The 15,811-nt window shown below is 46.4% G+C and overlaps 1 protein-coding gene across 1 annotated transcript in view; it reads right to left on the reverse strand.

The window, feature by feature from the left end:
- PIK3R4 (phosphoinositide-3-kinase regulatory subunit 4) overlaps window positions 1-15,811 on the reverse strand; it is an 82,834-nt gene that overhangs the window by 49,683 nt on the left and 17,340 nt on the right. Inside the window, exons 6-11 of the mRNA XM_069730067.1 lie at window positions 14,065-14,286; window positions 12,802-12,975; window positions 11,384-11,529; window positions 10,995-11,198; window positions 10,171-10,372; window positions 1,299-1,483 (exon numbers count right to left, since the gene is read on the reverse strand). Coding sequence (XP_069586168.1) covers window positions 1,299-1,483; window positions 10,171-10,372; window positions 10,995-11,198; window positions 11,384-11,529; window positions 12,802-12,975; window positions 14,065-14,286 — 1,133 coding nt within the window. The remainder of the gene's footprint in view (window positions 1-1,298; window positions 1,484-10,170; window positions 10,373-10,994; window positions 11,199-11,383; window positions 11,530-12,801; window positions 12,976-14,064; window positions 14,287-15,811) is intronic.

Consider the following 15,811-nt stretch of genomic DNA (forward strand, 5'->3'; position numbering starts at 1 on the left):
TGACAGCAGCATAACCCATGGTCCTGTGTCCCATGGTCCTGTGTCCCCCAATGAGGCGAAGGAGAAAACAAAAATACCAAGCAACATGTATCACCCAAAAAAAAAGTATTCAATGAACAAATAATTTTATAAAAAAATATTTGATTTTATTAAGAATTAAAAATTCATAATACATGATTATACACACACACCACTTCTACACAAACCATTTAAAACACAGGAAATTAAAGGGAAATTGATGTAATAAAACCTTTATTAAAAATAAATACCATATAAGGCACGATAAAGTGTGACGGGACAAATGTCAGATGGACCAAATATCAGAACGTCTCACTAGAATTATTGAGATAAATAATGAACATGATATCAATAACAAAAAAGTGACGACCAAGTGATAAAAAAAAAAATAGTGTCACAATATATAATTAAAAAACACTATAAGGTGACTATTGCAAAGAAACACGTACACCCACAACCATGATTAGAATTCATGAAGTAAAATAAACATAAAAGATGAAATCAATCATAAATATAAAGTGAGGCAGTGCAATGAATAAGGAGTTGCTGAAGTAAGCATATTTAGATGGCCATGTGGCCAAAATAAAAAAGATATCTAAAGTAATGAAGCGGAAGCGAAACGCGCGTTGTAGTGGTGTGCAGGGGACAGCAGACTGGTCAGATTAATTGGTATGCGACCTTCAAGATATTCTCCATTGATATCTTATTTTGGCCACATGGCCATCTAAATATGCTTACTTCAGCAACTCCTTATTCATTGCACTGCCTCATTTTATATTTATGATTGATTTCATCTTTTATATTAATTTTACTTCATGAATTCTATTCATGGTTGTGGGTGTACGTGTTTGATTACAATAGTCACCTTAGTGTTTTTTAATTATTTTATTATTTAATTATTATACATCGTGACACTATTTTTTATCACGTGGTGGTCACTGTTTTTGGAGTTGTTATTGATATCAGTTAACCTCAATTATTCTAGTGAGACTTTCTCTGATATTTGGCCCGTCTGACATTCTGTCCCCCTTGTCACACTATCTATAGCGCCTTACATGATATTTATTTTTAATAAAGGTTTTATTACATCAATTTCCCTTTAATATCATGTGTTTTAAATGGTTTGTGTATAATCATGTATTATGAATTTTTAATTCTTAATAAAAATCAAATATTTTTTATAAAAAAAATTTAATTGAATACTTTTTTTGGGTGATTCATTCAATGAAGGTCTTTACAAACCATCTAAAACAGAAATGTCACCATGAGCTCAGAAGTACCTGTGGTGAGGAGGACAGAGGGGGATTAGTGGCAGCAGAAGAGTCGGAGCGAGGTTTCGCTGCTTCCTGGTCCGTCGGAGGCAGAGTCTTTGGTGCCGTCTGTGCTATATTTGCTGGCTCCATTGCACCAAACATGCTCTTCCACTCCTCATTCACATTAGAATCTTGCTTTACGTGCTTTCGTGCTACAGTTTAATGGGTAAAGGAAATTATTTCAATAAAAATTCAACAAAAAGAGCAGAGCTTAAAAAGGGGTGATCCAAAACACTTATATAACCCTAAATATCTCTTTAATAGTTAATTGCAATGTACAAATATAAATGAAATTTATATGAATAAAAATGAAAGGAATGGTACGTCTCAACATAAATATATTCAATTGGATTAACATTGCTAAGGTGCATATACACAGCACGATAATTGGAAAAAAAAATTTCCAATAATTGTTCAGTATACATGGGCTGCGAGTCATGGTACGAATGAGCCAAGTGATCTTTTGATTTTACTTAAAGATCATAATTCTCAGCTGCGCTTTGTGCTGTGCAGAGAGATACTGTGCTGCCGAGAACAATGGCAGCCTATGCACCCGCAATGATCAATTATTACCTGTTCTGGGTGCGCCATAGGCACGGTCTGCCTGTCTACAGACTACTACATGACCGACTAACATGTAGAGCAGCCGCTAATGTATAAGCTAGTTTCAATGCACCTTTATTGTAATCACTGAACATGAATTACATCATCTACATACCTGACATACATTGAACTAATCTTTTTGTCTAAATCAAGTAGACAAAAATCCAAGTCTTGCCATCTTTGAAGATTTTAAAGGAAATTTTTAAGCAGGCTTTTGCTAATGTAATGCGAGACCCATATTCCAGTGTCAGTGTGTTTTAATCAGCAGGAGATCACCACTAGAGGACTACTTATTTCATATCATGTAGTCTTCCTACTGGGTAACCCTGCCCACACCACTGTGCATAGGCAGAAAGCTGCCAGTGTACACAGAAAAGCCAAATCAGTGGGGTAGGCAGGGATATACAGAGCTCCGCATTCAGAGAACTAATATCTGCAGCAGAAAACCAGGGATTTTATAAAAAATTAGATGGTGGCCCGATTCTAATGTATCGGGTATTCTAGAATATGTACGGTATGTAGTTTATGAAGATTTTAGAATAATACAATGAATACACAGGATTCGGCTGACCGGGCACGACCAATTAGTGAAGCGTGGTTCAAATCCTGCACCAATTCGCGGCCGGAGTGCGCCTGTCGCTGATTGTTCGCGGCCGGCCACGTGGTATATAGCACAGCCCACGTAGTATATAGAACAGCCCACGTAGTATATAACAGCTCACATAGCATATAACAGACCACGTAATATATAGCACAGCCACGTAGTATATTGCACAGCCCACGTAGTATATAGCAATGTGGGCACCATATCCCTGTTAAAAAAAAACAGGATTTTTGGTTGCTTACCGTAAAGTCTGTTTCTCGGAGCCTCCATTGGGGGACACAGGAACCATGGGCGTATGCTGCTGCCACTAGGAGGCTGACACTATGCACACAAAAAAGCTCCTCCTCTGCAGTGTACACCCCACCGACTGGCATTATGCACTTCAGTTAGTGAGAAAGCAGTAGGAGAAAAACAATAAGGTTGAAACATAACCACAAACATGAGAACTATAAACGTGAGAACAGTCATAGAACATCAGATACTTAACAACATTGGAGAGTGCTGTCCCCCAGTGGAGGCTCCCAGAAACAGATTTTACGGTAAGCAACCAAAAATCCTGTTATCTCTATCGCCTCTCATTGGGGGGACACAGGAACCATGGGACGTCCCAAAGCAGTCCCTAGGGTGGGAAAAAACAGACTTCCATCAGGTCAGAGGACTCACCACTGCCACCTGAAAGATCCTTCTGCCTAGGCTGGTGTCCACCAAAGCGTAGGTATGGACCTTGTAAAATTTGGCGAATGTGTGGATGGAAGACCAGGTTGCCGCTTTACAAAGCTGTAGGGCAGAAGCCCTGTGGTGTACCACCCAGGAAGCGTCGACTCCCCGGGTAGAGTGAGCCATTATCCCAGGAGGGGGAACTCTGTTCTTGACCTGGTAAGCCTCCAAAATTGCCGTTCTGATCCAGCGAGCTATAGTCGCCTTGGAAGCCGGCAGGGCTCTACGCGTGACATCAGGAATGACGAAAAGAGAATCAGTCTTCCGGAAAGCGGCCGTTCTAGCAAGGTAGATCCTCACGGCCCTGACGAGGTCCAGCTTGTTCAGCGATCGATCCATAGGATGAGTCAGAGCTTGACAAAAGGAAGGCAGAACAATGTCTTCGTTGAGGTGGAAGGTGGAAACCACCTTAGGAAGGAAGGAAAGCGGAGGCCTGAGGACCACCTTGTCCTGGTGGATAACCAAGAAAGGAGGTCGGCAAGAAAGGGCCGCCAACTCGGAAACGCGGCGGATAGAAGTGATGGCCACAAGAATGGCCACCTTCCAAGATAGGGAAACCTCCCTGAGAGGCTCAGTCAGTTCTAAGGGAGAACCCCTCAGAACATCCAGCACAAGATTTAAATCCCATGAATCCACAGGGACCCTGTACGGAGGGACAGCATGGGCTACTCCTTGAAGGAGGGTCTTAACCTTTGGCCGAGAAGATAACGTCTTCTGAAATAGGATAAGAGAGCGCAGAAACCTGGCCCTTTAGGGAACTAAGAGCAAGGCCCGAATCCAGTCCTGCCTGAAGGAAGGCCAAAATGGAAGGCAGGGAAATGGACATAGGTGAAACGCGGTTGGACTCGCACCAACGGAAGTAAGCCTTCCAGGTACGATAGTAGATCCTGGAAGACGAAGGCTTCCTAGCCTGAATCATGGTGTGAATCACCCGGTCCGAAAGGCCGGACGCTCTTAGAACTACGGTCTCAACAGCCACGCCGTTAAACTGAGCGACCGAGAATTCGGGTAGCAGATTGGAACCCGAGACAGCAGCGCGGGCATGTCTGGAAGGTGCCAGGGGGCATCTGTGAGAAGATTGACGATCTCTGCAAACCAAGCTCTCCTGGGCCAATCCGGGGCGATCAGAATGACCGGCACCCCTTCCGCTTTGATCTTTTTCAACAGCTTGGGAAGCAAGGGAAGGGGTGGGAACAGATAGGGGAGCACAAACTGTGACCAAGGAATGGCCAGAGCGTCGACACCCACTGCAAAAGGGTCGCGAGACCTGGAAATGAACCGAGGAACCTTCCTGTTCATTCGGGACGCCATGAGGTCCACATCCGGAGTCCCCCATCGAAGACAAATCTGATGGAAGACCTCCTGATGCAAGGACCATTCACCTGCCACAAGACCATCGTGGCTGAGGAAGTCGGCGGCCCAATTGTCCACGCCGGGGATATGCACCGCAGATATCACCGGAACCGTTGCCTCTGCCCAGAGGAGGATCTTGGATACCTCAGCCAAGGAGCTCCGAGTCCCCCCTGATGGCAGACATATGCCACTACCGTGGCATTGTCCGTCTGGATTCGGATAGGTAGACTCCTGAGAATCCTTTCCCAGTGACAAAGGGAGAGCAAAATGGCCTGAATCTCGAGGACATTGATCGGCAGAGAACCAATGGCGCCAACCAATGACCCTGAACACTCAGGTGGTGAAACACCGCACCCCAGCCGAGCAGGCTGGCGTCCGTCGTCACCAGCTGCCAGTGAACTGTAAGGAAGGACCTGCCCTGGAGATGAGAGGTGATGTCAGCCACCAGTTGAGTGACCGTTTTACCTGGGGAAAGAGTCGGATCAGACGATCCAGGGAGAATACATACCTGTCCCACTGTGACAGGATGGCCTGGTGAAGAGGTAGAGTGTGAAATTGGGCGAAGGGAATCACCTACAATGCTGCTACCGTCCTCCCCAGAACCTTCATGGCCGATCGGAAGGAGGGAAGCCGAGGACCCTGGAGCAAGTGTACGTCCCGATGAAGGATGGATCTCTTGTCTTCGGGTAGGAAGACTTTGGTCTGACGAGTGTCGAAGAACATGCCCAGAAAAACGAGGCGCTGAGAAGGAATAAGGCAGGACTTCATCCGGTTGACCAGCCACCCGAAATGGGCTATGGACGATGGACAGACTTTCATGAGCCTGAGAAGAGGACGGAGCCTTGATGAGGAGGTCGTCGAGGTACGGAAACAGAACCAGGCCTCTGACCCTCAAGATGGCTATCAGCGCCGCCATGATCTTCGTGAAAACACTGGGAGCGGTTGCGAGACTGAACGGCAGGGCGACGAACTGAAAGTGGTCCTGGAGCACCACAAAGCGCAGGAATCGGTGATGTCCCGGGAATATCGTGACGTGGAGGTAGGCGTCCTGAATATCTACGGAACACAAATTCCTGAGCCTCCATGGAAGCAATTACTGAACAAAGGGATTCCATCCAGAAGTGACTCAGACACTCTTGTTCAGCAATTTGAGATCCACAATGGGATGAACCTTGCAGTCTTTTTTCGGTAACAAAAAGATTTGAATAGAAACCTGTGAACCGTTCTTTTTCTGGGATGGGAATGATTACCCCGGCTTTGGAGGAGAAAAGCGATGGCTGCGAAGAAACCCGGAACTAGAGCGAGGTCTCTTGGAGGTCGGGATTCGAAGAAACGATCCCGGGGTCGTGAAACGAACTCTATTTTGTAACTCAAGGATACAGCTTCCCTGACCCATGCGTCCTCTACTGAGGAGATCCAGACGTTCCTGAAGAGGAGACGGCCGCCCAGCCTGGGAAGTGGGCTGGGGTCTTGCCGAGAGTCATGCCGACGAGATTTAGCCTGGGGAAGAAGAGAACTTCTGCCCCCAGTGGCGTCATTAATGATTTGTTCCAGCTTAGAACCAAAGAGACGTGAACCTTGACAAGGCACGCTGGTAAGGGACTTTTTAGAAGACAAATCCGCCTGCCAGGCCTTGAGCCAAACGGTCCGGCGGATGGCAACAGCATTGCTGAATGCCTGAGCCGCACAAGATGCGGCATCCAGGGAGGCGGATACCAGGTATTCACCCGCGTGAGAAATCTGGTTGGCAAGCTCTGCCAGCTGACCAGGTGGAGCCCCATCCAGGATACCCCAACGGAGTGGTTTGGCCCATTTGGATATGGATTTTGAAACCCAAGTGGAAGCAAAAGCTGGGCATAGAGTAGCTGCAGCCGCTTCAAAGGCTGACTTCGCAAACGATTCTATGACTACTGGAAGTAGGCCCGGACAGAAGCCGGGACCTAAATTAGAGGCCGGCGACCGCCGGTGAAAGCGTGGCACCAGAGCAGTGCGCCGCAGAAGCGGCGCGGTAGACAGGAAGCGCGGCCACCCTGCGACAAAGCGATCCCGGCCCGTGCGGCTGCCCACATGTAACGGGCGACAAGGCATCCAGAGATCTCCTCAATAAAACAAAGTTTTGAGCAGCGCAGCTCCAGAGGGACCCCTTAATGTAAAGGCAGATCCCCCTCAATAAAACCCGCTGAAAAAGGCCCCTATATCTGCGCCCCCTTTGAAAATCTGGGATGGGATGTGATGGGGAAAATACTCACCTCCAACATCCCACGCCGTTACTAACCTGAAGAGGAATGAGACGTCCAGGGAGCAGTGATGGACGTCCTCATCTCCGCAACCGACAGGCTCTGGTGGGCGAGTGGGTGGGGGACAGAGCTAGGACCCAACTTCTGCGCACGCTTGTGTGCTAGGATCTTGGTCCTGCTGAGGGATCTATGAGGATACGGGGTGGCAGTACACGTCGTACTCATAGTCCGTATTGTGGGAATAAGGCTACTTTCACACTAGCGTTTTTTTTCAATACGTCGCAATGCGTCGTTTAGGGGAAAAAACGCATCCTGCAAAGTTGTCTGCAGGATGCGTTTTTGCCCCATAGACTAACATTAGCGACGCATTGCCGTGTTGTGGCGGACCGCCGGGAGCAAAAAACGTTACATGTAACGTTTTCTGCTGCCGACGGTCTGCTTTTTCCGACCGCGCATGTGCGGCCGGAACTCCGCCCCCACCTCTCAATGGGGCAGCGGATGCGCTGGAAAAAGGCATCCGCTGCCCCTGTTGTGCGGCGCATTCACTGCTAGCGTCGGAACGTCGGCCCGACGCACTGCGACGGGCCGAGTCCGACGCTAGTGTGAAAGTAGCCTTACAGGTGTGACTGTTCACCCTGTATCCCTCTGGAAAACCTGTAAGAAAACAACGCACATTAAGCTAAACTGAAGTGCATAATGCCAGTCGGTGGGGTGTACACTGCAGAGAAGGAGCTAACATTTTTTGTGCATAGTGTCAGCCTCCTAGTGGCAGCAGCATACACCCATGGTTCCTGCGTCCCCCAATGAGAGGCGATAAAGAAAAAAAAAAAAAAGAATTAAAATAAAAAATAGTTATATACTAACCCTCCGGCGGCCCCCAGATCCAGCCCAGGCCTTTCCCGCTCCTTACGCGCCGCTCCGGTCCCAAGAATACATTGCGGCAATAACACGTGAAGATGTAGCGGTCTTGCGAGACCGCCACGTCATCTCCGGTCATTGCCGCATTGCATTCTGGGGACCGGAGCGGCGCGCGAGGAGTGGGAAAGGCCGGGGCTGTATCCGGGGGCCAGCGGAGGGTGAGTATATAATGATTTTTATTTTTTTTAACATTATATGTTTTTATTATTGATGCTGCATAGGCAGCATCAATAGTAAAAAGTTGGTCACAGAGGGTTAATGGCAGCGTTAACGCACTGCCTTACACCACGTTATGCTATGTGGGCGCTGACCTGGGAGTGGGGGGGGGGGCAGGGGAGTATGGAGGGGGCACTGACTGCAGGGCAGTAGAAAGGGGCCAATTTGCGGCCGGACTGTGCCCGTCGCTGATTGGTCGCGGCCTGGGGCAAACAGACGGAAGTGACTCTTAGACAATTATATAGTAGACTAGCTATTGAACCCGTTCTACGCCCGGGTGGCGAGCATTTATATTGGTATATGGTCTCCATCCTGGTATGTGCTGCTCCATCCTGCACCCCCATCCTGTCATGTGCTGCTCCCATCCTGCGTCCCCATCCTGTCATGTGCTGCTCCATCCTGCGTCCCCATTCTGTCATGTGCTGCTCCCATCCTGCGCCCCCGTTCTGTCATGTGCTGCTCCCATCCTGCACCCCCATCCTGTCATGTGCTGCTCCCATCCTGCGTCCCCATCCTGTCATGTGCTGCTTCATCCTGCGTCCCCATTCTGTCATGTGCTGCTCCCATCCTGCGCCCCCGTTCTGTCATGTGCTGCTCCCATCCTGCGCCTCCATTCTGTCATTTGCTGCTCCCATCCTGCGCCCCCGTTCTGTCATGTGCTTCTCCCATCCTGCGCCCCCGTTCTGTCATGTGCTTCTCCCATCCTGCGCCCCGTTCTGTCATGTGCTTCTCCCATCCTGCGCCCCCGTTCTGTCATGTGCTGCTCCCATCCTGCGCCCCCGTTCTGTCATGTGCTGCTCCCATCCTGCGCCCCCGTTCTGTCATGTGCTGCTCCCATCCTGCGCCTCCACACCTGCAGTGTGTCTTCAAGAAAATGGCGCCGGCAGTGTGTCTTCAAGAAAAGGCGCCGGAAAGCGCGGACTGCGCAGGCGCCGATTCCGGCAGCAGGACCAAGAAAATGGCGGCGGAAAGGAATCAGGTGGCGTAAATAAATTGCTGTGGCATGAAGTGCCACAGCTTCATGCCACAGCAATTTGTTACTTACGCCATTCCTTTCCACCCATTTTCTTCGTCCTCCTGCTGCCGGAATCGGCGCCTGCGCAGTCTGCGCTTTCCGGCGCCATTTTCTGGAAGACACACCTGCAGTGGAGCCGGAGTGTGTCTTCAAGAAAATGGCGCCGTAAAGCGCGGACTGCGCAGGCGCCGATTCCGGCAGCAGGAATCGGCGCCTGCGCAGTCCGCGCTTTCCGGCGCCATTTTCTTGAAGACACACTCCGGCTCCTCTGCCTGTGACTGGTCAGAGGGCGGCGCCGGCGCGCATTAAGCGTGTCATCGCGCCCTCTGAACTGTCACAGCAGAGGAGCCGGGAGACGGAGCCGCACGCAGCGCTGGAACGGGGAAAGGTGAATATACTTACCCTCCTGGCGCGTCCACGGTCCCTGCCTCTCCGGTGGAGATCGCGGTATGCGTTCAGTGCTTACGCATACCGCGATCTCCTGGGAGCGTTACTCTGTGGGGGCCAGACTGCGCCGGCGCTTGCGCAGTCTATAAAGGCTTCGGACAGAGTGACACTCCCAGCGTTATATTATAGATGACAGCAAGAAGCCTAGTAGGGAAAGAGACCCCTATTCCAGTGAGGTTACTTAAATTATGCTGCTCTCAGATCAGGTTGCAAAAACTTAGTGAGATTCCCTTTAATAACTTATTTCAATAATCAGAGTATTTTTGTGACACGTTCTGCTATGTTTGTGAATCTGCCGTCCCCCCACTTTATAATTTCTTAGTAGCATAAAGCACATACGCACATTGTTAAATTGTGTCCTCCTTGCTGTCATTTTTATATAGGAGATAGTTTTCAGTGGTTTCAGAAGCTGTGACTTGTGCTAGAAATAGTTTTCCAGCTTTTTTGTCCTTATTAGTACTTATTGGGCATTGTAACATGTGATATATTAGTACCAGCTATATGCAAAATAAAGTGTCCTGAGAAACTAAGACCAGGAGCAGCTACTCAGTAGTGATCACAACACTTCAGCAGCAAGCGCCATTGCCGCATACTGAACTCTGTACAGGGCATTAAGAAAAGAAAAAAGCAGAAAATAAAAGGTTAAATCACAAGAGAAGATGCAATGGAATATGAAATGATGGTTGGAAGGGGGGGGGTCATATTTAGCTACTCGGTCTTAGAACTTACGCCGCTTATCTTCTGTGTCCAGCTTTGCTTTCACGAGATCAGATTGTCTTCCACATATGCCTAAAGCCTGTAGGTCAATTACTCCTTTTAATGAGCTCTCATGAATGTGACTCTGATCGGCTACATTTGCCTTGGCTTTGTTAGACTTTAACATAAAATCCTTAAGTGCCAAAAGCTTATCTTCCTCATCTTCTGTCATTCCCTAATTGAATAATAAGACAAATTATCTCTGACAAAAGGGTTGCATTAAGAGCATGTCGGTCATAATCCAAGGCTTATACCATCAGCTCCACCCATTGTTTCAGTCTTACACATATATATTGCATACTATTTTTACAGTATTAAGCATTATTATAAAAATCGACTCCGACCCCCACAGCACTAGTCACTACTGAGCATGTACAGAAAGTGCAGCACAGATTCATCTCCACAGCACTGCCTCACTACTGAGCATGTACACAAAGTGCAGCACAGATTCATCTCCGATAAAAGCCTAGATCCATAGATCAGGAACACAACAGATTTTAAAATCTGTCAAGTTTCTCAACCCATAAAAAGGTTTTCTCCCAAAATACGAGTGGTTTTCTAAAACCAGTCCCCATGCATTGTACAGTATTGCATCATCGCTTTTTAGTTCAAAGAATCTACAGCAAATAAATTATGGGTGAACATGGCTAATACACACTGGTCTTTTTTCAATCCCCCAATAAAGTCTAAAAAGTGGCTCCATCACCACCAACAGTAGAATAATAAGACTAAAATGTTAGTGATCAGACAGCAGCATGTACCCACTCTGGATATTTGTGATCTAAATACTTCCATACCTGTGACAGCAGTTTCTTCAAGAGCTGGACAACAGCTGGATCCTCAGCCGGGGGGCACTCTGGAAGCGTACCATTCCTCTTTTTCTGGCGCATCTGTAAATGTCTGAAGAGGCTGGCAATGTCCTTTGATCGCAGAGCATAGTCAAATATTGATCGGTTTACAGGCTCCTTTAATACACTCAGAAGGACAAGTTCCTTGTCAAGCTGCAAAAGTGGGATAAAACGTTAAATATGCTTACAGGGCTGAAGGCCCCAAATAGTGACAGTGTCGAATAAAGCAAATCAAACAACTGTTATGAGTAAGTCATTGTAGTGAACAGACTAATGATATGCCCCATAAACTACCCCCTACCACTGTAAATAGACCTCCTTTGATGCAGGGCACATACCTGAAGAATGGGCTGAGTAATAAAAGGTTGTAGATATGGCATTAACCTACAGTACACATCAGCAATGTTTAACTGCTGAGCAACTGTAGTAACGAACCCCACCGCTCCATAACGTATCCACAGGTTGGGGTGGCACAGAAAGGGTGCTGGGAGAAAAAAAAAAAAGTTAAATAACTTCACAGGATTATGGTGTCCCAGTTTTTATTGCAAATTAAATACCGAATATGGCGTTGGGGTGTCTACCTTCTGGCGGGTTTTTTTCTTATGTCGAGAGGAAACCCAAATGCAGAGATCAGCGAGGACTGTGTAATAAAAAGCGCTGCAGGGGGTTCGATGAGGAGTACTACGTAGTCTATTTTTTCCTACCAGTCTGAGCCCTCAAAACTCCACACCGGTAAAATGAAGCATCACTATGTGGCTCACTGAATTCAATGGATATTTCCATTAAATTTGGATATTTTGTTATGGTTCTTTATTCTTGCCAATTTACATTAGATTACCAAATATTACCCGAACGTCTGTTGTCAAAACGAGCATGTCAGCAAGGTAGTAACATTTTATGGTTTCAGACAGAAGACAACTGTTTCGATTTGTCGATTACTGCAGCTACAGTATTTAGCATGAAATGGTGCATTTCTCTCGCATTGTTCACTACATGTTTGATACAATGGGTTATATAATGAGGGTACTGTGGGGTAAAAGTTGTACATTAAGGAAAAAAACAAAACAAAAAAAAAAAAAAAAACACAGAAGCAATGCTAAAGTAAGGCCTTTCAGGGAAGGAGATCTCTGAGGAGGTGAAGGCATTCTCCTGGAAATACATAAAACTATAAGGTTGACATCCATGGCACCATTTATAATCACCACGGTATCTGCTATTCACCACGACGTTGATTTTACTCTCTAGCATGCTCCCTCCCCTCTAGGGTATCACAAATAAGAGGGCACTGCCTGCTCCTGGCTTGTTCTGCAAGGCAGCCCCCCGACAACATCTCTTTTCATTCAGTCTGAGATCAAGGGGCATGGGCATCGGCCGCCAGTCTACAGGTCCTGTCAGTCAGCCTGTACTATGAACCCCCATACCACTCAGGATCCATGCCTGCAATAATTCACAGCTTCTCTGATAGTCATGGCGTCCCTCCACGTTCCTGCACATGTCAATAAGAAGATGTGTAGACACAGGATGCGATAGAAGGCTGGACAAGTCATGGCAGTGTCTAATGTGTACTGTCATGTGTCAGGCAGGGAGCAGAGGCACAGCGCCGATTAACACGTCAGTACATACACTGTCATGGTCAATAACCCCATCCCTTCACCTATATACTACCTCCGTAGTTAACAGAACAATTTTAGTTTTTATAACTTAAAATAAAATTACAGAAAGTTATATTAGCTTCCAGTAAAACAGACATACATACCAATGTCGCAAGAGAATTCATAGATATGTGGTTTCTGAAGAAGTCCCAGCTGGCACATACAAGTGAGGGCATTAAGAGCCTTAAATATCACAAACTCCTCCACATCGCTCAGTCCTTGCTGGAGAAGTGGTTTTAGGATTGAGGAACTTTGCCACCCCACATATGCAGCAACCCCTGTAAGAAAAGGAACCGCTGAGCAGAGAGGTCACAAAAAAATTATAAAAACTATTCTACAAAACAGGCTGACAGTTTTCCAGTCCACGGTAAACCATTAACCATTTCAAAGCTTTAAAACAGGGTTGTTCACAACTGGAAACACCATAGATGCTACAATTCAAAAACTTATAAAGAAAAAAAAAGCAAAAAAATAAAAATGAATAAAAAGTCCCCACAACCCATATACTGGCACCTTTCCAGTGATGTCGGCAGAGTCTCCTGAAGCACGTGACATTTTAATAAAATGAAAATAAAATCTGTCGCATGTTCCCTTAGGCGAGCTGCACATGTTAAAGCTTCATTTACACGGCTCTATAACCAGTCTGAATGAGAATCATATGCTGGGTACTAAAAAAAAATGTGATCAGATTCTGACAAGAGCTGTTCTCAATTAAATAGGCCTAATTAAGCATCAAAGGGTGGGATCCAGTCTCAGAAGGAAGGTCTGCAGCAATCACAAGTGATTGTCATACTTGCCGTCATGTACAGACTAGACTCCTGTACTTTTCGGCCATTGAGAGAAGCCGATTGAGTTTAGTAGGCACGAGACCACAAGCATTTCAGCTGCATACCCGCACCCACTACCTGAACGGGGAAGAGTGACCGTGTGTTCGCATCACGTACGCTCACGAATCAGAAGTCGGCAGTCAGAGTGATTGCAGACTTTTCTTCTGAGACTGGACAATCCCTAATCCCTTTAATATTACTTTCCCATGTGATATTTCCACAGTGGCACGGCCACACATTTTAACTTCTTTAATGCAAAACGTGCAATCGGCACTGACGTTCTTGGCACGCACATCCACAGTGGAAAATTCACTGCTTTTCTGCCCCAAGGGAAAGTATTCTACAGATTTGCTGGGCAAAACTGAAACATGTATATACCAGGCCTTTAAAGGGCATGAGACATTCAAGAAAACCATAGCAGTTTACTTCAATAAGTAGAGCATTACATTTAAATCAAGTAAAATTTATAAAAGTGAAATTACATTTTTACTGAATTCCTACCTTCCATTTACACAGTAATGAAAAAGCAACAGCACCTACCGACAATACTGTCAAAAAAAGCTCCTCGGAGGTGCCAGTCATTCTTATCATTGAGGAAGGTGATCATATGAGACAGAAGAACATCATTGGCTTTTTGCCGTCCGAAGAAGACACACAGCCGCGTTATTCCATTTTCCATTAAGGTCTGCTTCACTATATTTTCCGGGTCACTTAGCAGTGTCACCACCTTTTGCTGAACCATCTCATGTAAAGCCTGCAATTCTACATTATAAAGAAAAAAAAAAATACAATGAGAAGGTAGGTGTGTGTGTATGTCCGGGATTGGCACCTGCACCATCGCAGTTACAGCCACAAAATTTTGCTGTCACACGTCTGGACCCCGAGAGCATCATAGGCTATATTGTGAGGCGAAGTTTTAACCCCACGCGTTCCAATTCACCAAACAATTTTGCCCCTATCTACATAATGGGGAAAAAGTGAAAGGAAAAGTGTTGGACGAAAATTGACAGCTGCCAGATGTGAACAACGGGGACTTAAAGAGTGAGAGCGATGGCGCCAAAGAGTATATACTGTACAGTTGCTAAGGTGGGGCCCCGACATGGGGCCACTCAAAAATCACCACATGAACAAAAGTTGCAACACATGCAAAACTTGCTGCTGCACATAACCTGCTGCACATAGCCTGTCCTTGCCCTAAACCACACACAAGTCTGGTATTATTCTTCAAAAATAAAAATCTAATTAATAAGCAGACAAACTACAAGAGCAACAAATGTACCATATAGGAAATACAGCAGCTGTCAGTCACATGACCTGTTTATTATGTGTATGTGTGAGCTAATATATACTGCCAGGGGGAGGGCTTCCTGTTGGCTGGGGATTTATCAGGCTGCCAATTTATCTTACAAATACTGAGGTAAAAATACTGAGCAAATAACGTGTTAACGAGGTCTAATACAGGAGATCACACAGGTATATACTATATACAGGAGAGATGACACAGGTATATACTATATACTGGAGGAGATGACTTCCAGGTATATACTATATACAGGAGGAGAGGACTTACAGGTACATACTATATACAGGGGAGATGACATACAGGTACATACTATATAAAAGAGGAGATGACATACAGGTATATACAGAAGATGACATACAGGTGTATGCTATATATAAGGGAGATGACAAACATGTATATACTGAGGGGAAAATGAGAGGTATGAGGTGAAAATGAAAAGGTGTGAGTGCAAAATGAGAGTGAGGGAAAATAGTGGAGTGATCGGAAAATGACAGATGTGAGGTCGAAATGACAAGTGTTAGGGGGGAATGAGAGGAGTGAAGGGGAAAATGAGAGAAGTGAGGTGTTATAACTAACCACAGATATTTACTACGCCCAGGGAAGGAACCCTGGGCCTAATGCACCTGCATATGGTCTCACAAGGGGTCTGAGGATCTCATCTCGGTACCTAATGGCAGTCAGGCTACCTCTGGCAAGCACATGGATGGCTGTGCAGCCTTCCAAAGAAATGCCACCCCACACCATCCACTGCCAAATTGGTCATGCTGAAGGATGTTGCAGGCAGCAGATTGCTCTTCACGGTGTCTCCAGACTGTCACATGTGCTCAGTGTGAACCTGCTTTCATCTGTGAAGAGCACAAGGCGCCAGTGGCGAATCTGCCAATCTGGGCTGTGAGCACAACCCCCATCTGTGGACGTCAGGCACTCAGACAGTCCTCATGGAGTCTGTTTATAACCGTTTGTGCAGACATATGCACATTTGTG

The sequence above is a fragment of the Ranitomeya imitator genome, chromosome 6, assembly GCF_032444005.1.
Source record: "Ranitomeya imitator isolate aRanImi1 chromosome 6, aRanImi1.pri, whole genome shotgun sequence".
NCBI classification, from domain to species: domain Eukaryota; kingdom Metazoa; phylum Chordata; class Amphibia; order Anura; family Dendrobatidae; genus Ranitomeya; species Ranitomeya imitator.